Genomic DNA, 26744 nt, shown 5'->3' on the forward strand with positions numbered 1-26744 from the left:
TTTACTTGGTAGGCCTAACTATTGCTTTTTGTTCAGGTCACATTTTTCAACCCTGTCATTGAGAGGCGACCCAAACTGCAGAGACAAAAAAAGATATTCTCAAAGCAGCAAGGTAAATCATTGTTTTCTGAAGAAGAAAAATATATATCATAGGGCCCAAAGTAGATTACATTTAGTTTGATATCCAACAGTAAGTATTTGTTTTTATTATATTAGTTTTTATTTCTATTCGTTTTTTCTATTTTCTTTAAAATTCTGTGTTAATTTCAGTTAGTTTTCAGACCTGATTTGCTTGTTTCTATTTAGTTAAAGTTGTATAAAAAAAAATATTTATATTTTGTTTTTATGTTATTTAGTGTTAGGGACAGAAAGCATGCCTGGGAGGCTAGGAAGAATTTGTGTTGTATAGTGTTTTGGTTTTTTGGGATGTCACTTCTTCCAACTAGCGGCCAGTAATACAATGTGCAAGTGACGTCTTCATACTTCCGGTTCCTGTCTTTTGAATCTTTTCATTTGTGAAAACGCGGTCATTTTAAGATGTACAGTGCCTTCGGAAAGTATTGACTTTTTCCACATTTTATTACATTACAGCTTTCTTCTAAAATGTATTAAATTCAACAATTTCCTCAACAATCTACACACAATAGCCCATAATGACAAAGCAAAAACAGATTTTAGAAATGTTAGCAAATGTATTAAAAATAAAAAACAGATCACTTATATACATAAGTATTCAGACCCTTTCGCCTCCCGAGTGGCGCAGCGTCGCAGTGCTAGAGGTGTCACTACAGACCCTGGTTCAATCCCAGGCTGTGTCGCAGCCGGCCGTGACCGGGAGACCCATGAGGCAGCGCACAATTGGCCCAGCGTCGTCCTGTTTAGGGGAGGGTTTGGCCAGCCAGGATGTCCTTTTCCCATCACGCTCTCTCGAGCGACTCCTTGTGGCGGGCTGGGCGCATGCACGCTGACTTTCGTCGCCAGTTGTATGGTCAAGAAGCAGCGTGGCTTGGCAGTGTTGTGTTTCGGAGGACGCATGGCTCTCGACCTTCGCTTCTCCCGAGTCCGTACGGGAGTTGCAGCGATGGGACGAGAGTGTAATTACCAATTGGATACCACGAAAAGGGGGTAAAAAATAAACAAAACAAACAAGTATTCAGACCCTTTACTATGAGACTTTAAATTGAGTCACACACCTGTCTATATAAGGTCCCACATTTAACCGAGCATGTCAGCACAAAAACCAAGCCATGAGGTCAAAGGAATTGTACGTAGAGTGCCAAGGCAAGATTTTGTCGAGGCACGATCTGGGGAAGGTTACCAAAACATTTCTGCAGCATTGAAGACAGGAAGACAGTGGCCTCCATCAATGTTAAATGGAAGAAGTTTGGAACCACCAAGACTCTTGCTAGAGCTGGCCGCCCGGCCAAACAGCCATCAGGGGAGAAGGGCCTTGGTCAGGGAGGTGACCAAGAACCCGATGCTCACTCTGACAGAGCTTCAGAGTTCCTCTGTGGAGATGGAAGAACCTTCCAGAAGGACAACCATCTCTGCAGCACTCCACCAATCAGGCCTTTATGGTAGAGTGGCCAGACAGAAGCCACTCCTCATTAAAAGGCACATGGCAGCCCGCTTGGAGTTTGCCAAAAGGCACTTAAAGACTCTCAGGCCATGAGAAACAAGATTCTCTGATCTGATGAAACCAAGATTGAGCTCTTTGGCCTGAATGCCAAGCGTCACGTTTGGAGGAAACCTGGCACCATCCCTACGGTGAAGCGTGGTGGTGGCAGCATCATGCTGTGGGGATATTTTTCAGCTGAGACTAGTCAGGATCGAGGCAATAATGAACGGAGCAAAGTACAGAGAGATCCTTGATGAAAACCTGCTCCAGAGCAGAATCAACAACAAAAAAGTTTTTGCTTTGTCATTATGGGGTATTGTGTGTAGATTGGTGGGGGGGGACTATGTAATTCATTTTAGAATAAAGCTGTTACGTAACAAAATGTGGAAAAAGTCAACGGCTCTGAATACTTTCCGAATGCACTGTATATCAAATGATTTTCATGTTTGTGGAGGAATTTTCTTCTGCCAAGATGCCTTTTATTAACGGCCCAAGTGCAGTCAAAAACATGATTTTCTTGTGTGTTTAAAAAAAATATATTTCCACACTCTGCAATTGGGATAATCTCAATTCTTGAGAAATTGCTTATTTTTACCATTTTAATTGAAAACAATTAAGGTCCTTACCCAGAAATGATTTGATATTGAGATTAAAATGGCTGCGTTTTTTGCGCTTTTTGAAAACTATTCAACAAGCCTACAAAAGTTCAAAAACTACAAGGCTACTTCCTGGTAAATTACGCCACTTTCGTAGGGTATACACAAGGGGTGCGCTCAGCAGAACGCAACGTTTTGGAACGTTCCGATAGAAATAGCCTATGTAGAACAAACCTGTCTCTTTGACATGTAGAATAAGGAATCACATCAGCTTTATTCATGGCATTTCAATCTGCAATGTTTGAGAATGTTTGGCATCTGAACGTAGCCACGGTCAGGTGAGGTTGAAATGATAAATTCAATCTCAATGTGACTTGGATTTAAAAGGATTAACACGGGGACTGGTGCAAAATGTGGCGAAGGAAGCTTTCTCTCGCCCATGTTTACACCGATGAGGTATGGGGGTTTACACCGATGAGGTATGGGGGTTTACACCGATGAGGTATGGGGGTTTACACCGATGAGGTATGGGGGTTTACACCGATGCGGTATGGGGGTTTACGCCGATGAGGTATGGGGGTTTACGCCAATGAGGTATGGGGGTTTACACCGATGAGGTATGGGGGTTTACACCGATGAGGTATGGGGGTTTACGCCGATGAGGTATGGGGGTTTACGCCAATGAGGTATGGGGGTTTACAGCAATGAGGTATGGGGGTTTACAGCAATGAGGTATGGGGGTTTACAGCAATGAGGTATGGGTGTTTACGCCAATGAGGTATGGGGGTTTACACCGATGAGGTATGGGGGTTTACACCGATGAGGTATGGGGGTTTACACCGATGAGGTATGGGGTTTACACCGATGAGGTATGGGGGTTTACGCCAATGAGGTATGGGGGTTTACACCAATGAGGTATGGGGGTTTACACCGATGAGGTATGGGGGTTTACACCGATGAGGTATGGGGGTTTACGCCAATGAGGTATGGGGGTTTACGCCAATGAGGTATGGGGGTTTACACCAATCCAATGCTTTTTAACATTAGTAGTACATGTAAGAAGAATCAAGTTAGCTACCCAGCAGATTTTTTCCCCTTAATAGCTAGTAATAGTGAAACATCACCATCTCCTGGAAGCATTTACCTGCCAGATTCATTAGCTTGAAACCCCTTTAGAATGTTTTGCCAAAGCCGAGGGGGAAAAAAACATAACATAATTCATGGTTTTTTTTTTTTTTTTCGTTTTGGAGTCAAAAGTAATAGTTTCAGTGTAGTTTTAGTTTTTCAAACAGGTTTGTTAATAATTTTATATTAGATTACTAAATCATTTTTTTCATCACTACTTTTAGTTTACTAGAATAACCTTGGCCCAAACAGAGAAACTTTATATGTTTTTATGGAACACATACATCCATTTCACTCTACTCTGAGAAATCATACAGTTGTCTTCAGTTTTCGTTGTCCACTTTGGATGGTTTAATTAGGTCTTTTACACTAAATATAGGTAATCAAATAGTGGTGAGGTGATTATCTCCATGGTCACCCGGGGTCATAAGGTCATGCCCTGTCGGGGTGTTGTGAGGATTAGTGTTCCCCGTCTGGCTTTGTGATGGGTCTTGAGGTTAGTGTGTCACTTACCTGTCCTGCGTTCCCTCCTCAGGGAAGACGTTCCTGCGTGCTCCTCAGATGAACATCAACATAGCCACCTGGGGCCGCCTGGTCAGAAGGGCCATACCTACAGTCAGCACTAACTCCTACAGCCCACAGGTGCCTGAGATCGGGCCCAGCAGTATTCCGGATTCTCCAACACCCACCAGGTATATATAGAACAGGCGTGAACGATCACACACATAGACACAAACACGCACATAGGTCCAACAGACTGCGCTTGGCAACCTGGGCCACACACACACTGTCACATGCCTTCTTAAAGTCTTTAACCCACATGTAAACAGTGTGGAATGCAGACATATACAGTGCCTTGCAAAAGTATTCAGACCCCTTGGATTTCTTCACATTTTGTTACAAAAGTGGGATTAAAATGCATTTAATTGTCTTTTCTTTTTGTCTACAATCTACACAAAATACTTTGTGAAAGTGGAATATATTTATTTATTTAAATCATATCTTAAATATAGTCGTTGCATAAGTATTCAGCTCCTTAGTTTAGGCAAGCCAAAATTGGCTCAGGAGTAAAATGTGGCTTAAACAAATCACATAATAAGATACACGGACTCACTCTGTGTGAAATAATGGCAGTTTACTCGTGTGGCTCTGTTGGCAGAGCATGGTGTTTGCAACGCCAGGGTTGTGGGTTCGATTCCCACGGGGGACCCGTATGAAAATGTATTAACTCACCACTGGAAGTCGTTCTGGATAAGAGCGTCTGGTAAATGACTACAATGTAAAAAGTATTGGATTTCAAGCAAAGATTAAACCACAAAGACCAGGGAGCTTTTCGAGAAGCCTCATAAAGAAGGGCAGTGATTGGTAGATGGGTAACAATAACAAATCTGACATTTTAATATCTCTTTAAGCAAGTTAATAATTCTGCAGTGGATTATGTATTACACCACCCAGAAACATCAAAGATACAGTCGTCCTTCTGAACTGAGCCGCAGGACAGGAAGGAAACTGCTCAGGGATGTTACCATGAGGACGTTGGTGATTTTAAAACAGATACAGAGTTAAATGGCTGTGATGGGAGAACACTGAGGAAGGATCAACAACATTGTAGTGACTCCACAATAATGATCTAAATGAGAGAGTGAAAAGAAGAATACAAATATACACAATAAAAATATTCCAAAACATGTATTGTATGCAATAAGCCGCTAAAATAATACTGCAACAAAAACACAGCAAAGGAATACACTATATTTTTACACAAATATTGCACAATCCAGGCGTGCAAAGCCCTTTATAGACTTACCCAAGAAGACTCGCAGCTGTAATCAATGTTAAATGTGGATCTAACATGTAAATACATGTAAATACTTATGCAATGACTATTTAACATTTCTTCCAATTTTACATTCAAGTATTTTGTGTTATTTGTTGACGAAAAATGAGAAATACATTTGAATCCCACTATGTGAAGGGGTCTGAATAATTTTGCAAGTCACTGTATTCCTCTGTAATTAAGATGTGGCACCTTCCCTTCCAGTGACATTAGTGACCCGTTGGTGACCAAGCTGGACTTTGACAAAGAGCCCACCTCGGGACCCAAGCACTACCCTTTACCCGCGGGCATCAGAGAACCACTGGCACAGGACAACAAACTGCCCGACAAGGAGGAAGTACAGGTACCGACATGGGGTTACCACGGAGATGCCCGATTTAGAGGAAGTAGTGACACATAGTCATATTTGGTAATGGTCATCCCAGTTCAAGTGAATTAAAACTTGAAACAACTGTCAATGGAAACTTGAATCGTGTTCAGTAAAATAACAATACAAATGCTAAACGGGGGATGTACTGAACCTGAACATTTTCCATTGCAAAGCATTTTGCTACAGTTTTCCATACTGATCACAACCTCACTGCCCCATCCTCTTAAGAAGTGAGTTCTACCTTTGCAGGATGCACTGGCATCGTTTGACTTCCTGAACAAGAGGAACAGCATAGCGGTGAAGTCGTTGGACCTAGACAGACGAGACAATGTAGTAGAGCCGGAGATCCAGCCTCCAGACCTGGAGCTCACAGCCATACAGAATGACACAGAGATAAGGTAGGGCTCACTTAACAACGTGCATGTTTGGGAGAACGACTATGTTGCAGTTGGACTGCGCAGCATCACTCATCTACAAATCACCTTGCGTCCCAAATAACTAGTCCGTATGTGATCAAGATCAGCGATTCTGTGCCTCTCTTAAAACTGGTCCTCTCAAATAGGCTGAATATCTGCGACTCCAATGCTGTTTGGGGAGAAACTCGGATGCATGCATGACTTGCTTTTAATCGATTTTTGATTGGTTACAGTCAATGTATTGGGGCAGTGTGTTTCGCCCAGCTTCCACGAGAATGTGTACAATTTCCTTGGGGGCTTATTGAAAGCAATAGTTTGTATTTTTCCATGTAATATGATATCTACCTCAATTTCCAGGGAAGAAGAACAATTTCAGTTTAGTCTCAACGACTTCAAATGTGTTGCAGTCCTTGGTCGTGGTCATTTCGGAAAGGTACATAGTACACACCCAACCCATTTCTCGATCCTTTTTTACAGCCCTTCTAGAGAAATGAGCTGTTTCTGAAGAGGGAATAAAAACCCTAGCTTTCCTAAAATGTCTACTCTCTTCCCCCCCCACTCCACACAGGTATTGTTAGCTGAGTATAAAAGCACGGGAGAGATGTTTGCCATCAAAGCCCTGAAGAAAGGAGACATTGTGGCTCGTGACGAGGTGGACAGGTAAGGGGCTCAACCTGAGCACTTAAACCAATTAGGCCTGATACTGATGCCTTTTTAACTGTTTGCTGAGCGTAACAGGTTTACCTTGTTATTCGGTTCAGAGTTGACTACGGCTTTCAGGTTTTGGACATCACCTTCAAACAGCCGGAAATACTCTAACATACTCTGACAGTATGATTAGTAGTAATATAGTTATCAGTAGTATTTTTGTGTTTTTTTATTTATTTATGGATAGTCAGTTTCCTTGTGTTACATACAGAACCCACGTGTATTTTCTAACAGCCTTCGACGAATGTCAGAAATTCAATGTGTCCTCTCAAATATATTCCTGGAAAAATCCATCAAATGTTTCTAGAGACTGAGTTGGAAGACATTTTCTCTGATGCAAACGGACAGATTTTATTTTTAGGCCCGGTGGGGGTTAGTAACAGAAATGTACTGATGTAGTAAATTGTACATCAGCTTCAAACAGCCAGAAGTACGATATTTTTGGTTATTAAAATTATATAATGATTCTTTGCTTGTTTTGTCACCTAAACTGAAATTAGGTGAACATTTTAGAATTTTAGCACTCATGTAATGGCAGAGTGATTTCTATTTATTTGACGTTTTCCACCTGGCCAATAAGATATTAGCTTAGCTTTCTGACCAAGAGTTTGGGCTGATTTATTTTCTGGTCCTCTGTAAGCTCAGTTGGTAGAGCATGGCTCTTTCAACGCCAGGATAGTGCGTTCGATTCCATGTGGCACCTATACGTAACATGTGTGCACGCGTGACTGTGGGTCGCGTTAGGATAAAAGCGTCTGGTAAATGACTTAATCTATATTATGCATTTTCATTTCAGGAATCGATTTACACAGGGGATTTGAGTAGCATTGAATTCCTTTTGTAATCTAAGAAGAGCCTTGCGCAGGTATCAGGGGCTTACGTCCTTGTTTGTCTGTCTTCCTTCCCCAGTCTGATGTGTGAGAAACGTATCTTTGAAACGGTGAACAGCGTGCGCCATCCGTTCCTGGTCAACCTCTTCGCCTGCTTTCAGACGCAGGAGCACGTGTGCTTCGTCATGGAGTACGCTGCCGGGGGAGACCTGATGATGCACATCCACGCTGACGTCTTCTCCGAACCCAGGGCCATGTGAGTGACACCAGGGTCCTGTTCATTTACATTTCAGTCATTTAGCAGATGCTCTTTTTCAGAGTGACTTAGGGTTCAGTGCTTTGCTCAAGGGCACATTGTCAGATTGTTTACCTCTTTCTTTTTTTTTTTGGTTACTTGCCCGACGCTCTTAACCACTTGGCTACCTGCCGCCCTGTTCATTAGGCAGACAACTTTTTGATGCAGAGCGACACAGGGAGGAGCTACCTGGATTTTGTCCAATAAGAACACTAATTTTAATTTTTGCTACAGTGCGCCTTACTCAATATACAAATATTATGCAAAGCAACCCATAAAATCATGACTTGCATTTGTAAAATGACTTGACTTGCACTTTTGTTTTTTTGTTTTTGGGGGGGGGGGTTAAAGGCTCACTTTCTTTGTGAACATTGAAGTTTTGCTGCTGCACCGAGATTATCTTCAGTCGCCCCCCTCACCAATAATGCTGTTGGCTTTGAACTAGTGTCTTAAGTGCTCACCCACATATCCAGTGTCTTGTATTCTACATCATATTATAATAGTTTATATATTACAAAGTGGATTCTCTCCTGATTTCTCTGATTCTTTGCTGACTCCAACTGTTTCTTTTTTTCTTGTCTTTGGTAGATTTTATGCAGCTTGTGTCGTATTGGGATTACAGTTTTTACATGAACATGAGATTGTGTACAGGTAAGCATATTTCCATTCACTGGGTGAATATATGCTCTGATATAACATATATCGATGGTGTGTCTCATGATTCTGTTTCACTTTCAGAGATCTGAAGCTTGACAATCTGCTATTGGACACTGAGGGCTATGTAAAAATTGCTGACTTTGGCCTTTGCAAAGAGGGTAAGTGGGACAAACACAACCTCAAATTAATGTCACTTTTCCAACACCATTGAATGTCAAAATAAATGTATAATAACCTACATCTGACTCAGTCAAAACCTTAACTCTAACTAACGCCTCTGCTGATCTGAACCATATGTTGGTGTCAAACGTACATGCCTGGTGGCTCCCGACTGGTGCAGCACTGCTAAGGCACTGCATCGTAGCACTCACTACAGATCCGGGTTCAATCGGGAGACCCATGAGGCGGCGCACAATTGGCCCAGCGCTACCGGGTTAGGGGAGGGTTTTGCTGGCTGGGATGTCCTTGTCCCATTGCGCTCTAGCGACTCCTTGTGGCTGCCGGGCGCATGCACGCTGACTTCAGTTGCCAGCGGTACGGTGTTTCCTCCAAAACACCGTACAGGTGCGGCTGCCTTCCGGGTTAAGCGATTAGTGTGTCAAGAAGCAGTGCAGCTTGGCGGAGTCGTGTTTCGGAGGACACATGGCTCTTGACCTTCGCCTCTTCGGTGTCCGTACGGGAGTTGCTGCGATGGGACAAGAATGTAACTACCAATTGGATATCCATGAAATTGGGGAGAAAAGGGAGTTTAAAAAAGTACCCCAAAAACTATATATATATATATAATTTACATGTCTGGGTGTAAAGTTTCTGTATTAAACATGTGTCATGGTTATGTGTATTCTGGCAGGAATGGGGTTCAGGGACCGCACCAGTACGTTCTGTGGCACGCCAGAGTTCCTGGCCCCCGAGGTTCTGACGGAGACGTCGTACACGCGTGCTGTGGACTGGTGGGGTCTGGGGGTCCTCATCTTTGAGATGCTGGTTGGAGAGGTAAGTGGGTCTCACCTTCACACCTGTCACATGGATACCTACTCAGTGTTATGTGAATGAATGATTAAATGATGATTAAATGATTATGACTGGTCAATACTTTGTCATGGATACCTACTCAGTGTTATGACTGGTCAATACTTTGTCAGCTCTGAGAACAGAACATTTTAGAATCTTGGCATTGAATTGACAAGATTATTTAAAAAATGTTTTTGCCTTTATCACAATTGTCATGACCTTTCTAACATTATATACATAACTGGTCTGGTCAGTACATTCCATGTAAAAAAATAATATATATATTATATGTCATTGACTGTATATGGGGAAAAAAACTTTTTTTCCTGCCCTAGTCTCCATTCCCTGGAGATGATGAAGAGGAGGTGTTTGACAGCATCGTCAACGATGAAGTCCGCTACCCAAGGTTCCTCTCAACGGAGGCTATCTCCGTCATGAGAAGGGTGGGTTCCGGATCCCTTCAAATTGATCCTAATGAAACACAACACCTCAAACTACTGCTATCAGAAATCTGGAAAGTGTGAAATGAGAAGAAACAAAAGACCGTTGCGTCATTGAATTACAGCTTCAATGTTTATTCTACTTTCTAATGCTCTTTTTTGTTTGTAGCTTTTGAGGAGGAGTCCAGAAAGACGTCTGGGGGCAGGAGAGCGAGACGCAGAGGAAGTCAAAAAACATCTGTTCTTCAGAGTAAGTAAAGAATGTTCTACCTTCTCATATTTAATGTCTTTCAACATTGTAAACACAGCCACAATTTTAGGCAATGTGGATACCACAAAATGACATATGAAGTTTCCTGTTCATGAGACTTGCCTAATCTTGGTTATTGTCGCAAACAGTTTTTCTCATGAGGTAGATGATACAGTACAAGTCTATCCTGAGAGTTGACATAAATTCACTATTTCCTCACCCATTTTCTCTCTCCCCCCCCAGAATATGGATTGGAACGGACTACTGGCCAAGAAGGTTAAGCCTCCATTTGTCCCGACCATCCAGGACTCCAACGACGTCAGCAACTTCGATGACGAATTTACCTCAGAAGCGCCCATCCTGACCCCACCCAGAGAACCTAGGGCGCTCAGCGGGGACGAGCAGGACATGTTCTCTGACTTTGACTACATCGCAGACTGGTGTTAGCCCCCCCCTCCCCTCTTCTCCCTCCTCCAAATGTGTTGAACAAACACACACTGTGAACCAACCAACACAGCGCTGACTGACTGTAGCTCACCATTTTTAAAACACCTCTTTTCCAAACCAACGTCGCAAGACGGGAACAAACGGCGCACTGCCAATTAAAGACCCCCCCCGCTCCCACAACTGAACCCCCGAGGTTATTCTTTAACAGAGAGAGAACAACATTTTTCTTCTCTTTAGAAACTTCAAGGGGAAAAAGAGGAGTGAGGCCTCCAGCGCATGTCATGTCTATTGTCTGACCACTGAGAATGTTGTCAAGTGAACTCTGTCAAAGGAAAGGCCGGCAATATAGCCGTGATATCGAATAACATGATTGTTACGTTTTTTTGGATCATGTACAGAATAGTATTCCTCTGTATTTTTAACAAGTCCTTTCGCAAGCCCACTGCCATAACTAAATGACATATCTCTCTGTAAGGGTTAACACGTGTGCCATGTTGTATATCGGAATTATGAGCGCTTTGAGCATTTTATCACTGAACCGTCACTTAAGGTTAAAGACAACAAACATCTTGACTACTACTGCCTCGTCACTTGAAACCCAAGGAAGGTCTCCTTTTTAGTTTATCCTGGTCTTTCTCTCCCCCAGCTGTTTAAAAAAAGATATATATATATTTAAAGATGCCTTCAAATCTTCCTGTTTTTCTACCCAAGCTTAGAGTTATGTCTAAGAATAGAGCCCAGGAAACGTTTCTTTTTAAACGAATGATCATGACACAAAAGCAGTGCGTCCAGTGTTAGTCCTCGTGGTATTACAGAAACTCTGTCCCTCGTGTACTGTGCCCATGCCAGTTTTACATGAGCGTTAACTGTACCGTTTTTAAGGGTTTCTTTATGTAGTGCTGTATGGTTGTTGAAATACACTATCATTATTGCAGTGGAACCGTTCTAGACTACACAGCATACCACAAATCAAAGGAGACGGCACCGTTTTAAACGTGATCATTTGTAAGGAGCACACACACACTACGGAGACCTATCCTGACATGGCTCCTTCTGGTGGATTCCTAGCACCAAAAAAGCAGTGGCCATATGTATCAAGCGTCTCGGAGTAAAGTGCCGATTTAGGATCAGTTTTGCCTTTAGGATTCCAAATCACTTTATATGGGACCTGATCCAGAATCAGCACTCCTACTCTGAGACCCTTGATATGTACAGCCCCCTAGATCTAATTCTTGAGGGGTAACAATGCGTTCAGCTAGCAATGTTGTACTCTTGAGGGCAGAATCGATTCCGCTAGCATTTCTTAGAGTTTGTCAGTTCCATTCCAATCGAAGCCCAGAGTGAATTTAGTATTTCTGTTGACTTTCCATTCACTCCCCGAATTGACCGAGTTGAAATGGAATTGATCCCAACCTCGATACTGCAATCATTCTCTTAACTGAAGGAGATACAAGAGCAAGGAGACCTCGCAGCCTGCAATGATTGGACATGGTCAAATGGTGGATCTGAAGTGACTGATACAGTACAGCTGATTACCAAAACAATCCCTCCAGTCCTGACAGTGGGACTATGGAAAACCGTGATGGGTGAAGTTGCCTCTTGGTGAAAGTTAGGATTGGGTAAAGGGGACCTAATCCTAGGGGAAACTTTACTCTGGAGTGTAAACTAAGCTCAGAGCCAGTTTGTGCAGACAATATGTAAATGAATCACTACAAGGGAGGGCAGGGTATATTTTATATATATATGTGTACACACAATTAAGCTGAACGTACTAATTTTATCAAGATATTTTTTAATTATCTATGTTTAGCGTAATTATGAAAAAAGATTGTACAGTTTTTTGGGGGGGGGGGCTGTTTGAGCATGTTACAGACATACAAACCTTTTTTTAATGGTACACCACATTGAAGTTACAAGACTGTTGAACCTGGTGTATAGAAGCATTTTGCAGTCGTCGTTTGTCGCCATATCATGAATGCACAAATTAAACGCCGTTAGAGTGGTGCTACTTCCTTTGCATGTCGTATTCCATTGGTGTCAGCACATCACTCACACAACTCTGCTGTCTTCGCTTTAAGAATCTCCTGTAGAAACTGGCCGTCACCATACTATGGCAATCCACTGTCCATCCATGTCCCAGAGAGTATATATATCTTACTGAACTCAGACCATATAGGACTCATCTGTGCCATTTTATAGCGTATGTGACAGCATAAGGCAGCGCCTTTCAGGCTACAGCCCATAACCATAAGAGCTCCCACGCAGTTGACAATGTTAAAATGGCGCTGCCCATGCTTAAACAGCCTTTTGGCCACTAGAGGCCTCTACCATTCTCTATAGCCTCTTTTATACCTGGTTCTAACATGCATCCTTTGTCTTGTCCTCCATTCTGATTGTGCCCACATTTTCAGATGGGGTGTAGATGATTAAAAGACACATTTTGATCAGATTGTGATGTTCCTTGCCACCCCCAGAGGTAGTCAGGCATGCATTGTGCCTTGATATCTTACAAGTGTAGATGGTGAAAACATTTAAATAATTATTCAGTCTTCTAAAAACATTGACAGGACCATCGACTTATGGCATCAATATCCCTTTAAAAATATATAATTTTGAAAGAATAGCTGTTAAATCATTTGCATACAGGGATGAACCAGGAACTTGTCAGAGGACGAATATGAGACACATTTTAATAGGCTTCAACCATGTGAAAATATGGGCACAATGAGAATGTGGACAAGATCAGGACAAAGGATACATATTAGCGCCAGGTATAAATGAGGCTTACAACTCAGCCCAAGCTGGGTCTGGCTTTTGAGAAATAGCATGGAATTATACTGAACAAAAATATAAATGCAATATCCAAAGATATTACTGAGTTGCAATTCATAAGGAAATCAGTCAATTGAAATAAATAAATTAGGCCCTAATCTATGGATTTCACATGACTGGGCAGGGGTGCAGGCTTGGGTGGGCCTGGGAGAGCATAGGGGAGCCAGGCCCAGCCAATCAGAATTTTTGTTTTTTCCCAACAAAGGGGCTTTATTAGACAGAAATACTCCTCAGCACCCTTTTATTGCCACCAGCACAAGGTGCACCTGTGTAATGATCATGCTGTTTAATCAGCTTCTTGATATGCCACCCCTGTTAGGTGGATGGATTATCTTGGCAAAATGAGAAATGCTCACTAACAGGGATATAAACATTTGTGCACAAAATTTGAGAGAAATAATGGAACATGTTTTATTTCAGCTCATGGGACCAACACTTTACATGTTGCATTTATATTTTTGTTCAGTGCATGATCCTTTGAAGTCAAGGTAAGTGGATAACTAAAATGGGATCTGTCTTAAGTATCTCTGGCAGAAAAGTAGTTGGCACTAATTTACCTTCATTAATCCAGGAGAAGCATTGAAAGCAAGTTCCCCTTATTAAGCTACAGTGTAACCTTCAGTCATGTTCAACTTTGCAAATACGTGATGTAATGAAAGCCAGATGACCTTTGACTCCCTTAAAATATGTTATTTTTTTAAGATGCAATGGTGTGTTGAACGCTTGCTTTATTTGCTATGCTAGGCCCACAACTGTACACCAGGCAGTGGGAACGAGACTAGCTGAAACTATATGAACTTGGGCTGTCCTCGAAGTCCAGAGAGGTACTGATCAATGTACTCAATGTACTGGAACTTCAGCTTAGTAATACAGAAAAGTTTCTTAACACTCCAAATGGTACATAAGCAATATTAGAGTCAACACACAGAAAAAATCTCATTCTGTAAACAAAGTTGAATGTTAATCAATGCATGAGGTTTTCAACACACTTTTCAGAAAAGCATTTGATTTACTTAATACAAAGCAAACAAGCTAACAAAATAGAACCTGCATTTCCTACAAAAGAAAATGTATATAGTATGAAACCAGACTAATATTGCAAGCACCAATTACATTTTCCCACTTGGACATATATACAGTATATATACACTCAAATGAAATACTGTAAGTACAGTTTGCAATCTCATTTTTTTTTAAGTATTGGAATGTGTGTCCTGTACTTGTCTGTATTCCTGCAAAAAGTGCCTTCACAATGGCCTGAAGTCTTACGTTTATTATATTTATTTTATCTTTGACCTTTATTTTACTAGGCAAGTCAGTTAAGAACAAATTCTTATTTTCAATGACAGCCTAGGAACAGTGGGTTAACTGCCTGTTCAGGGGCAGAACGACAGATTTGTACCTTGTCAGCTCGGGGGTTTGAACTTGCAACCTTCCGGTTACTAGTCCAACGCTCTACCCTGCCGCCCCAGGGTAGGGTTAATTAACAAGGGGGAAAAAATTGCTAATAGATTAAAAACTAGAAAAATAACCTTTAAAGTGTCATCGGGGCGAGTGGGTCTTCACAGCTGGGGCAGTTTGTCCACAGGGGTGTCGAATTTGAAGTCCGGGGGGAAGAGGTCAGCAGCACGGGGGTAGATGAGTCGGTACGACTGTCTGATTGTGACGTCTGCCACACCGGCAATGTCTCCGATCTCTGTCCAAAAAGGAAGAGGATTTGCAGAAATGACTACTGGTGCTTTAAGTCTTCAGACCATTGGTGATAATTGTGTTCTCAGAAATATGAGTTCCTGAACATTCAGAAACAGTTTGCGTGAGCTCTCAAGTCAGAAATACACGTGTGGACCACAAACGGCACACTGTTGTGCTGTTGTTCGTGCCTGAAATGTACTGAACCGTGTTTTAAAGTTTATAGACAAACACAAATAGTTCAGATTCAGCCCATCAAGAAGACCTTAAAAAGACAACCACCACCACTATCTCCACAACCTCACCTTTCTGGGTCTTCTTCTCAGCGGAGGCCTGGGAGGCCATGTAGATGGCGGCGGCGGCCACAGAGATGGGGCTTCTGCCGGGCACCAGGTCCTGCTCCACGGCCTTCCGGGCGATGTAGGTGGCCGCCATCTGCACCTGCTTCGGCAGGCCCAGGTTGGAGCAGAAGCGGGACATGAAGTCTCCGGTGGTGATGAGGTCCACGCTGGTCTCCAGGGCCTTGAGGATCAGCTTGAAGCAGCGGCCGATCTCCTTCTTGGAGATGCGGGACACGGCGCAGATCTCTGCGGGACATGGATGACAACAAGGGAGTCATTAGTGAAACCTTCAGGGACGTTTTAATAAGACATGCAAGAGAGAACATTTGAAAACTAAAATAAAAATCCCTGTTTCAGTCAGTTTTCCTCTGTTTGGTGCCTAATGAACACAATTCCAGGTCAATTTCATAACCGTGAAGTCTTGATTTAAGATTTGTAGCAACGGAAACAACCAGCACAAGCACTCACTCTAAGACGTTGCTTGGAACATGCTAATATGATCTTAAAACCATAGATGATATAGATGATTCGATATGTAATTCCATGCTCTAAACATCCTCTTTAGAGGATCTCACCTTTAAACGTCCGAGGCACGCCCTCTTGTCTGCAGGCGATGTAAAGGCAGGCTGATGCGATGGCGTCGTTGGCCCGCCCCTTCAGGCTCTTCTGTTCGTACACTTGCTTAAATAAGTTATTTGTTCGGTCCTGTGGGTCAAAGACAACATTTACCCTCAGTTTGCTGTGAACAATCATATAGTTTAGTTCAGAGAAAACCTGCTAAAGAACTTGAGTTTTGGAAAGTTAGCTACTAGGTTCCACAAAAGCTAAACAAATGAAAGTAGAAGAGAGAACGGGACTCACTATGATATTCCTTGGTAGGTTGATCCGGTCGGCCATGGTGGTAATCTCTTTGAAGGCGTTAAGCATGGCACGGTCTGAACTGCTCATGGTCCGCCGGTTCTGGTACTTGGAGTTGCCGAACTCGTCAAAACTAGCCGCGCCTGTTCCCTATGGTGACAACAGAATTGTTGGAACCATTAGTGATATAGACTTACTACCTGGTAAATCTTACGTTAATTAAGTATCTTATGGAAACTTATGGAACCTGATGAAGGCCATATCACACAAAAAAAGCAGACATTTTATTTTCATTTAATTTCTTTGTCTGGCGCCACTAAGACCACAAACATAAAAATTGTTTTAAGCATCTTTCTCTTTAAGTGGTGACTATAGCTAGGTGGCAGGGCCTCTGTGCCAGTTGTGACGCCAAGTAAGATGGCCAATGTGTGTACTTACCTTGCTGATCATGGTGGTCAAGTCTCCCCCGTTGAGGAGTGGGTTCTGGGCGTCGCCCACTCTAGACGGGTCTTTGGTGGCTTTCTCATTGGTGAAGGTCCTCCACTCTGAGCCGACGTCAATCACCCTGTCACCTGGGAAACCACACACATTACTGGGCTCCCGAGTGGCGCAGCGGTCTAAGTGCTAGAGGCGTCACTACAGACCCTGGTTCGATTCCAAGCGGTATCACAACCGGCCGTGATTGGGAGTCCCATAGGGCGGCGCACAATTGGCCCAGCGTCGTCCTTGTTAGGGTTTGGCCGGGGTTATGCCGTCATTGTAAATAAGAATTTGTTCTTAACCGACTTGCCTAGTTAAATGAAAATCTACATGGGGCTAAGCTCAAATACGTTTAAACCACTTCCTTTCCACATTTACCTTACTTTATCTCCTTGAGCACTTACATGAATATATAAAGGAGGTAAAAGCGATAAACACCAAGCACCCACTGTATTGATTTCACCATCATAGCATAATAGCGTGATGTATTGTTGTCTCTACTTTCCTGCCCTTTGTGCTGTTGTCTGTGCAAAATAATGTTTGTACCATGTGTTGTGCTGCTACCATGTTGTGTTTTCATGTGCTGCTGCCATGCTATGTTGTTGTCTTTAGGTCTCTCTTTGTGTTGTGGTGTCTCTCTTGTCGTGATGTGCGTTTTGTACTATATTTTTATTTTATTTTTATTTATTTTATCTACCCCCGTCCCTCCGCAGGACGCCTTTTTCCTTCTGGTAGGCCGTTTGTTCTTAACTGACTTGACTTGTTAAATAAAATAACTTGGTGGAAGCATTATTTTAATTATTTAAGTCCTTCCTTTTGTGACAAAAAGAGAAGAGGATATTGAATATTAGGAAGGGAAGCGGTATTCAGTGACACTGGGACCAGGACCAACACTTAATAAATGTAAATAAGAATAGTAACTACAGTTGAAATCGGAAGTTTACATACACTTAGGTTGGAGTCATTAAAACTCATTTTTCAACCACTCCACAAATTTCTTGTAAACAAACTATAGTTTTGGCAAGACGGTTAGGACATCTACTTTCTGCATGACAAAAGTAATTTGTCCAAAAAGTAATTTGTCCAACAATTTTTTAGACAGATAATTTCACTTATAATTCAGAGTGTAGATTAGGATATGTTTTTATTTGATCAATTTTAGAATATGTCTGAAACGTAACAAAATGTGGCAAACGGGAAGGGGTCTGAATACTTTCCCGAATGCACCATCTGTTCGGGATTTTTTTTAAAGCAAAACATCACTGAATTCAAGCGATCTGTTTACAGTCCTATTTCCAATTGTTTTTGTCTTTCAGAAACGGTCAGAAAGGATACAACAAATGTCACTTCAAAAGGAAACATTCTGCCGACACCTCCAAAGACATTTGATCATGTTTGCCATTGCTATTTCCTTTAGACACTACGTCGTCCTAATACCAAAGTATACAGCAAATAAGGGCGTTGTCACCATTGTCACCATAACAGGTAAATGATGGGCGATTTTCAGGCAGTGTTTTACGTCACTTTAATCATGTTTACTGTTTGACCCACTTCAAATGTACATACTGTATTCTCGTCAATGATCATCCTATATAATTACTGCTGTACACAACTTTTCCATTCATATACTGTCCATAATATCTATACACACACCATAATATACATACAGTTGAAGTCGGAAGTTTACATACACTTAGGTTGGAGTCATTAAAACTTGTATTTCAGCCACTCCACAAATTTCTTTTTAACAAACTATAGTTTTGGCAAGTCGGTAAGGACATCTACTTTGTGCATGACACAAGTCATTTTTCCAGAAATTGTTTATAGACAGATTATTTCACTTATAATTCACTGTATCACAATTCCAGTGGGTCAGAAGTTTACATACACTAAGTTGACTGTGCCTTTAAACAGCTTGGAAAAGTCCAGAAAATGATGTCATGGCTTTAGAAGTTTCTGATAAGCTAATTGGCATAATTTGAGCCAGTTGAGGGGGACCTGTGGATGTATTTCAAGGCCTACCTTCAAACTCAGTGCCTCTTTTCTTGACATAATGGGAAGATCAAAAGAAATCAGCCAAGACCTCAGAAAACAATTGTAGACCTCCACAAGTCTGGTTCATCCCTGGGAGCAATTTCCAAACGCCTGAAGGTACCACGTTCGTCTGTACAAACAATAGTACGCAAGTATAAACACCATGGGACAACGCAGCCGTCATACCGCTCAGGAAGGAGATGCGTTCTGTCTCCTAGAGATGAACGTACTTTGGTGCGAAAAGTGTAAATCAATCCCAGAACAACAGCAAAGGACCTTGTGAAGATGCTGGAGGAAACAGGTACAAAAGTATCTATATCCACAGTAAAACAAGTCCTATATCGACATAACCTGAAAGGCCGCTCTGCAAGGAAGAAGCCACTGCTCAAAAACCGCCATAAAAAAAGCCAGACTTCGGTTTGCAACCCCACATCGTACTTTTTGGAGAAATGTCCTCTGGTCTGATGAAACAAAAATAGAACTGTTTGGCAATAATGACCATCATTATGTTTGGAGGAAAAAGGGGGAGGCTTGCAAGCCGATGAACACCATCCCAACTGTGAAGCACAGGGGTGGCAGCATCATGTTGTGGGGGTGCTTTGCTGCAGGAGGGACTGGTGCACTTCACAAAATAGAAGGCATCATGAGGATGGAAAATTATGTGGATATTTTGAAGCAACATCTCAAGACATCAGACAGGAAGTTCAAGCTTGGTCGCAAATGGGTCTTCCAAATGGACAATGACCCCAAGCATACTTCCAAAGTTGTGGTAAAATGGCTTAAAGACAACAAAGTCAAGGTATTGGAGTGGCCATCACAAAGCCCTGACCTCAATCCTATAGAAAATTTGTGGGCAGAACTGAAAAGGCGTGTGCGAGCAAGGAGGCCTACAAACCTGACTCAGTTACACCAGTTCTGTCAGGAGGAATGGGCCAAAATTCACCCAACTTATTGTGGGAAGCTTGAGGAAGGCTACCCGAAACGTTTCATCCAAGTTAAACAATTTAAAGACAATGCTACCAAATACTAATTGAGTGAATGTAAACTTCTGACCCACTGAGAATGTGATGAAAAAAATAAAAGCTGAAATAAATCATCACTCTCAACTATTATTCTGACATTTCACATTCTTAAAATAAAGTGGTGATCCTAACTGACCTAAGACAGGGGTTTTTAATAGGATTAAATGTCAGGAATTGTGAATAACTGAGTTTAAATGTATTTGGCTAAGGTGTATGTAACGTCCGACTTCAACTGTACATAAGTATTCCGACCCTTTGCTATGAGACTCAGGTCCATCCTGTTTCCATGGATCATCCTTGAGATGTTTCTACAACTTGGAGTCCACCTGTGGACATGACTTGGAAAGGCACACACCGCACAGTTGACAGTGCATGTCAGAGCAAAAACCAAGCCACGAGGTCAAAGGAATTGTCCGTAGAGCTCAGAGACAGGATTGTGTTGAGGCACAGATCTGGGGAAGGGTACCAAAACATTTCTGCAGAATTGAAGGTCCCAAAGTACACAGTGATATCCATAATTCTTAAATGGAAGAAGTTTGGAACCACCAACACTCTTCTTAGAGCTGGCAGCCCGGCCAAACCAAGCAATCGGTGGAGAGGGGCCTTGATCAGGGAGGTGACCAAGAACCCGATGGTCACTCTTACAGAGCTCTAGACTTCCTCTGTGGAGATGGGAGAATCTTCCAGAAGGACAACCACCTCTGCAGCACTCCACCAATCAGGCCTTTATGGTAGAGTGGCCAGACGGAAGACACTCCTCAGTAAAAGGCACAAGAATTTTCCAAAAGGCACCTAAAGGATTCTCAGACCATGAGAAACAAGATTTTCTGGTCTGATGAAACCAAGATTGAACTCGTTGGCCTGAATGCCAAGTGTCACTTCTGGAGGAAACCTGGCACCATCCCTACGGTGAAGCATTGGTGTGGCAGCGTCATGCTGCCGGGATGTTTTTCAGCGGCAGGTACTGGAAGTCTAGTCAGGATCGAGGGAAAGATGAAAGGACCAAAGTACAGAGAGATCCTTGATGAAAACCCAAGCTCCCGAGTGGTGCAGCGGTCTAAGCCACTGCATCTCAGTGCTAGAGGCGTCAGTACAGACCCTTGTTTGATCCTGGGCTGTTTCACAACAGGCCATGATCGGGAATCCCATAGGGTGGTGCACAATTGGCCCAGCACCGTCCGGATTAGGGGAGGGTTTGGCAGTCATTGTAAAAAAAGAATTTGTTCTTAACTGACTTGCCAAGTTAAATAAAGGTTAACGACCCTAAGCACACAGCCAAGACAACGCAGGAGTGGCTTCGGGACAAGTCTGAATGTCCTTGAGTCGCCCAGCCAAAGCCAGGAACTTGACCCTGGTCGAACATCTCTGGAGAGAACTGAAAATAGCTGTGCAGTGATGCTCCCCATCAAACCTGACAGAGTGTCAGAGAAGAATGGGAGAAACTCCCCAAATACAGGTATGCCAAGCTTGTAGCGTCATACCCAAGAAGACTCTGTAGGCTGTAAACGCTGCCAAAGGTGCTTCAACAAAGTACTGAGTAAAGGGTCTGAATACTTATGTAACTGTAATATTTTTTATACATTTGCAAAAAATCTAAAAACATGTCTTTGCTTTGTCATTATGGGGTATTGTGTGTAGATTGATGAGAGGGGGGGAACAATTTAATCCATTTGAGAAAAAAGGCTATAACGGGGTCTGAATACTTTCCGAATGGGACTCAAAATGGGAGTCCCATAGGACTGTTCCGTTCAGATAGAGCCCTGTAATGCAATCTGTTGCACTAACTAGGGTGGCTTTTCCAAGGCCGTCTAAGGGAGGCGTGGACAGATTTGATTCTATTGCATCTTTGACGTGATGTTATGTTTCTATCATTTCCTGGTATTATGCACTCTAGCTATGTGACAGGTCATACATGACGTCTTTAGTCCCCCTCTGCTCCCAATTTCTTTTTTTTTACCCTTTCATGTGTGTACTTTACTGTATTTATACTTGGGATATATCTTTTCAACATGAACAATTCAAAAATCGCTGGAGAACATCTGTAAGGGCCTTGCTGCTCAAGTCACATCACAAACACATCACTCCCCCTGAACTAGAGGTTAGGACTGTGTCTGTAGAAGTGTAGGCCCAGAAGTACAGTGAAATGCCTTTCTAAACCCAACAATCCAGCGATCAATATCAATGTAGTACAAATAACACGAGGAAGAACAAAAACACACAAGAAATAAAGAAAATAAATAAGACAACGAGAAAGTAATCGCTATATACAAGGTCAGTTCCAATACCATACAGAACAAACAACGTGTAGGAATACTGGAGTGATAGAGGTAGATACAGTGGGGCAAAAAAAGTATTTAGTCAGCCACCAATTGTGCAAGTTCTCCCACTTAAAAAGATGAGAGAGGCCTGTAATTTTCATTATAGGTGCACTCCAACTATGACAGACAAAATGAGAAGGAAAAAAATCCAGAAAATCACATTGTAGGATTTTTAATGAATTTATTTGCAAATTATGGTGGAAAATAAGTATTTGGTCACCTACAAACAAGCAAGATTTCTGGCTCTCACAGACCTGTAACTTCTTCTTTAAGAGGCTCCTCTGTCCTCCACTCGTTACCTGTATTAATGGCACCTGTTTGAACTTGTTATCAGTATGACGTTGAGAGTTTGTTGTCCCGGCACCACACTGCCAGGTCACTGACCACCTCCCGCCACCAGTGATCAGGCCTACCACCGTCGTGTCATCAGCAAACTTGATGTCGGAGTCGCAGTCGTGGGTGAACAGGGGGTGTTGAGGGTCACCGTGGGGTCAGTGTGGCGGCCGTGATGTTGCCTACCCTCACTATCTGGAGTCGGCCCAGGAAGTCCAGGATCCAGTTGCAGAGGGAGGTGTTCAGTCCCAGGGTCCTAAGCTTGGTGACGAGCTTGGAGTGGACAATAGCGTTGAACGCTGAGCTGTAGTCAATGAACAGCATTCTCAAGTAGGTATTCCTCTTATTTAGGTGGGTGAGGGCAGTGTGGAGTGCAATTGAGATTGCGTCGTCTATGGATATGTTCGGGCGGAATGCAAATCGAGAGGGTCTAGGGTGTCTGGGATGATCGAGTTATTGTGTGCCATTACCAGCCTTTCAAAGCAATTCATGATTACAGATGTGAGTGCTACAGAGCGGTAGTCATTGTGGCATGAAGCCTTAGAGTTCTTGGGAACAGGAATGATGGTGGCCATCTTAAAACATGTGGGGATTACAGACTGGGACAAGGAGAGGTTGAAAATTACTGTGAATATGTCTGCCAGCTGATCTGCATATGCTCTGAGAAAGCACCCTGGAATACCATCCGGCCCCGCAGCCTTGCGAGTGTTGACTTGATTAAAGACCTTACGTCGGCCTCAGAGAGTGAGATCACCCAGTCCTCTGGTTCGGTGAGGACTCTCACGCACGGTATGGTGTTGTTATTGTCGAAGCATGCATAAAATGCGTTGAGTTTGTCTAGTAGAGAGGTATCGTTGGGCAGATCCCGTCTGGGTCTTCCTTTGTAATCCGTAACGGTCTGTAGCCCCTGCCACATGCGACGGAGCCTGTGTAATCTGATTCCACTTTATTCCTATATTGTCCTTTTGATTTGATCGTTGACGACTCTACGGAGGTCGTAGGGGACTTCTTGCACTTGTTCCTGTCCTCAGCCGTAGCATCAGGGTTGTCTGCGATGGCTCTATGTGCAGTAGCCCTGTCCTTTAGTTTAACGCCAACCTCTTTGTTACTCCAGGGACTTTTGATTGGGGAAGCAGCGACCCTTCACTGTTGGGATGTCGCCAATGCATTTCCTTATGAAGCCAGTGACAGAGGTGGTTAGCTCATCGATGTTATAGGCGGAGTATCGGAACATATTCCAATCAGCGCTTGCAAAGCAATCCTGTAGCATAATCTCTGATTCTGATGACCATTTCTCAATGGAACGAGTCACGGGTATTGTTTGAGCTTCTGCTTCCAAAAAGGAAGCAGGAGTCATGATCTGACTTGCCCGAATCGCGAACGAGGGAGGTCCTTGTATGCTTGCTTGTGGGTAGAGTAACAGTGCTCTAGGACTATCGCCCCTAGTGGCAAAGGAGACATGTTGATGGAAGTTGGGCATCACATGTCTTAATGACTTGGAATTAACAAGGCAGCCAGCTTGTAAGCCAGATGTACGTTTTCTTGCTTGTTTACAGCCTCGTACAGTTGGTTAAGTGCCAGCCTGTTAGATTTCATGTCCTGACGTGGAATTTATACAACAGTCACGATAACAGCTGAAAACTCCCTCGGGAGGTAGAAGGTCGGCATTTGACAATCAGGTATTCCAAGACTTGTGAACAATGGGTCGAGACTACCACTGAGCTCGAGTCAGAACACCATTTGTTGTTGATTAAGAGGCTCATCGCTCCCCTCTCAATTTCCCTGACTCCACTGTCCTGTCCGCTCGGTTAATGGAGAATCCATCGAGTTGGATAGCCATGGGGGGTCTTGTCCGAAAGCAATGTTTTAAAAAAGCAGAAAATATTGCAGGTTTGAGGGAAAAAAGCTGAGAATATTGCAGGTTCGAGAGTCCCGTTGGTAGCAAAGCCGTGATCTGGAGGTCATCCATCTTATTATCAATTGGCCAATAGAATGAAGGGAAGAGGTAGCCGGTTTTCCTTTCACCTTAATCTCGCCAGGATTTCCCCTAACATGCATCTAACACTGGCAATTTCTCTTGGGTTCCCCCTGAAAATTGGGTCAGAATTACAGAAAGAGCCCAGGGCAGATGAGTCACAGTTGAAGCCGGAATTGGGGTAAGTAACTGCTGATCCGATGTTCAAAAGTCCTTGTCGGTTATAAGAAAGCAAATTAGAGAAAATAAAGCACATAAGGCCTCTGTGTATGTTATGTTGCGCTATTTAGGTTTAGGTTTACAATAAGGGTTAGGTTTAGGTTCACAATAAGGGTTAGGTTTAGGGCTTAAGGTTAGGGTTAGGGAACGCAGGATTTTGAATGGAAATACATTTTAGGTCCCCGCAAGGATAGTAAAACATATGCTATGTGTGTGCAGCCTATCACTCACCCACTACAAGGCCACACTCGGGGCAGATCATATCCCCTGCTCTGTAGTCTTCCACCAGCATGGCGTCTGGGTGGTTGGGGCACTGCACCTTAGGAAGTGCCAGGCCGTCTCCACTGCAAGTAAAGAATTAGATCCCAGAGGTCAGCCAACATGGGACCTCTTACCTTTGACCCTGCCTAGTGAGAGATAACCCAGCACTGGGTGTGATTGTACTTATCTCCATAATGCTGGTTTACATTTACATTTACATTTAAGTCATTTAGCAGACGCTCTTATCCAGAGCGACTTACAAATTGGGTTTACTGCCAAGGACATGGTATTAGTTTACTTAACTCTATACACTTCAGTGAACACTGCACAGTTGATAAAGCTGATTGACACTGCTCAAGGTGAGGAAGTATGTTGTTTAGTGAGTTGGCAAATTATGATAATGATATGGAAATCTTATAGGCCGTTTAAAAAATTGTACACAAATTGTTAAGCATGCCAGACTGTCTTTCCTTTAATCTGAGAAATATGAGGATCATATTTACCTGTAATATTATAAAAACAAAAAAACATTCTGAAAATGACATACAATGTAACAAAAGCAATTCTGGCTGCCTGGTTTACAACAGTAACTGTTCACAAGCATCAACACCAGTCATTATGTTACTTGTTTATTTTTCGAATATGTATATGCATAGCAAGATAAATGAACTGGGGAATAGGCATACTACAAGACTAATACAGAAAGCCATTGCAGCGATTGTGTCAACATAATGTAAATGAGTTTCCAACCTAAATTATGATTCTGTGGTGATGTGGCCAAAAAACGTTGGACAATGGGACCAAAAAAATGGGCTTCCAGCGTTTCAGAAAATCATCCTCGACACCAATTCGGTTCTACAATACCAAAACATAACATTTAGCTAACGGACTTGGTGGGAACCTTTGGCTAGTGAAACGTGAAAACAAGATATTTTGAGACAGCCAGTGAAATAAATTGCTGGTTAAACAACCCAATCAACTTTCCGTGTCCTTGTGACAATTTTCTATTCAATGGCTGAATGACTTCTCATGATTAAATCACTGTCTAGGTGTCCGTTGACACTCGGCTACTGTAAATACATTAATGTAGCTAGCAAATTGGATTTAGCCAGCTGAGCTGGCCAGACAACATCACCTTGCGAAGTTGCGACATCACCCATCCCTAAAAACATTGCTTATTGACACTCGCGTTTGCATCATGATTTGGAAGTTAGATACCATGTTGCGCTACCTAACGTTATAGCGGATCGAGACAATGTGTAAAATTGTGATTTGATAACGTTAGTGTTTTTGGTAGGCTAGCGAAGGTTAGCTAAAAGTCAGTAATGGACATTCCGGCGGCTATGATGGAAAACACTTAGAAACAAGCGTCTCTCCGTGTTAATCGCCGTCACCACCCATTGATCAATAACTTTCACTTTCCCATATGAAAAGACACTGATGCAAAACACAGAAAACAGCTTGGGATACATATTGTACACACCGGCTTGTTGATGCCATGTTCGCTAGCTACTTCTTTATAACGCGAACAATGGCTTCTTCTACCTTTTATATATGTATTTTTTTCGGCACACGTGGTTAAATGATGACGGAAGGGCAAAAGGCTCAAACTTAAAAAAGCGATTAAAATATGAGGACTGGATGTAGGCTACTTGTAAAAGTATAATATACTGTCACAGCTCAATGCTTTTGACACTTCAAAATTGATAAAATTTACTCACTGAGCATAACATGGAAGTGAATAAAGATAATCAAGTGTAACCAAAAGGCGAAACCATTTAA

General features: G+C 42.6%; 2 protein-coding genes across 4 annotated transcripts in view; one reads left to right on the forward strand and one right to left on the reverse strand.

The window, feature by feature from the left end:
• LOC115114174 (serine/threonine-protein kinase N2-like) overlaps nucleotides 1–12615 on the forward strand; it is a 48781-nt gene extending 36166 nt beyond the window's left edge. For both annotated transcript variants that reach the window (XM_029642224.2, XM_029642223.2), the window contains exons 10-22: nucleotides 37–112; nucleotides 3875–4031; nucleotides 5381–5519; nucleotides 5796–5944; nucleotides 6320–6395; nucleotides 6531–6622; nucleotides 7580–7756; nucleotides 8384–8446; nucleotides 8534–8610; nucleotides 9303–9445; nucleotides 9799–9906; nucleotides 10073–10153; nucleotides 10397–12615. In XM_029642224.2, coding sequence (XP_029498084.2) covers nucleotides 37–112; nucleotides 3875–4031; nucleotides 5381–5519; nucleotides 5796–5944; nucleotides 6320–6395; nucleotides 6531–6622; nucleotides 7580–7756; nucleotides 8384–8446; nucleotides 8534–8610; nucleotides 9303–9445; nucleotides 9799–9906; nucleotides 10073–10153; nucleotides 10397–10600 — 1542 coding nt within the window. In that variant the 3' untranslated portion in view covers nucleotides 10601–12615. The remainder of the gene's footprint in view (nucleotides 1–36; nucleotides 113–3874; nucleotides 4032–5380; nucleotides 5520–5795; nucleotides 5945–6319; nucleotides 6396–6530; nucleotides 6623–7579; nucleotides 7757–8383; nucleotides 8447–8533; nucleotides 8611–9302; nucleotides 9446–9798; nucleotides 9907–10072; nucleotides 10154–10396) is intronic.
• A 1528-nt stretch (nucleotides 12616–14143) lies between these two features.
• LOC115114175 (transcription initiation factor IIB) lies at nucleotides 14144–26529 on the reverse strand. 2 transcript variants are annotated; one of them, XM_029642225.2, is made up of 7 exons: nucleotides 26446–26529; nucleotides 24933–25045; nucleotides 16759–16892; nucleotides 16324–16470; nucleotides 16038–16167; nucleotides 15427–15708; nucleotides 14144–15128 (listed from the first exon to the last, which is right to left on the reverse strand). In XM_029642225.2, exons 1-7 carry the CDS (start codon nucleotides 26460–26462, stop codon nucleotides 14995–14997), a joined length of 957 nt encoding a protein of 318 aa, XP_029498085.1. In that variant the 5' UTR covers nucleotides 26463–26529; the 3' UTR covers nucleotides 14144–14994. The 2 variants fall into 2 exon arrangements, with proteins under 2 accessions (XP_029498085.1, XP_029498086.1); XM_029642226.2 differs by lacking the exon at nucleotides 26446–26529 and adding an exon at nucleotides 25713–26420.
• Between the last annotated feature and the right edge of the window lie 215 nt (nucleotides 26530–26744).

The sequence above is a fragment of the Oncorhynchus nerka genome, linkage group LG9b (assembly GCF_034236695.1).
Source record: "Oncorhynchus nerka isolate Pitt River linkage group LG9b, Oner_Uvic_2.0, whole genome shotgun sequence".
In the NCBI taxonomy this organism is placed as follows: domain Eukaryota; kingdom Metazoa; phylum Chordata; class Actinopteri; order Salmoniformes; family Salmonidae; genus Oncorhynchus; species Oncorhynchus nerka.

Coding starts and splice junctions, on each gene's coding strand:
- LOC115114175 (XM_029642225.2), bottom strand. Junction 16,471..16,758: donor TGACCACCATGATCAGCAAG/GTAAGTACACAC, acceptor TTGTCACCATAG/GGAACAGGCGCGGCTAGTTT. Junction 16,168..16,323: donor ACCTACCAAGGAATATCATA/GTGAGTCCCGTT, acceptor TTTGACCCACAG/GACCGAACAAATAACTTATT.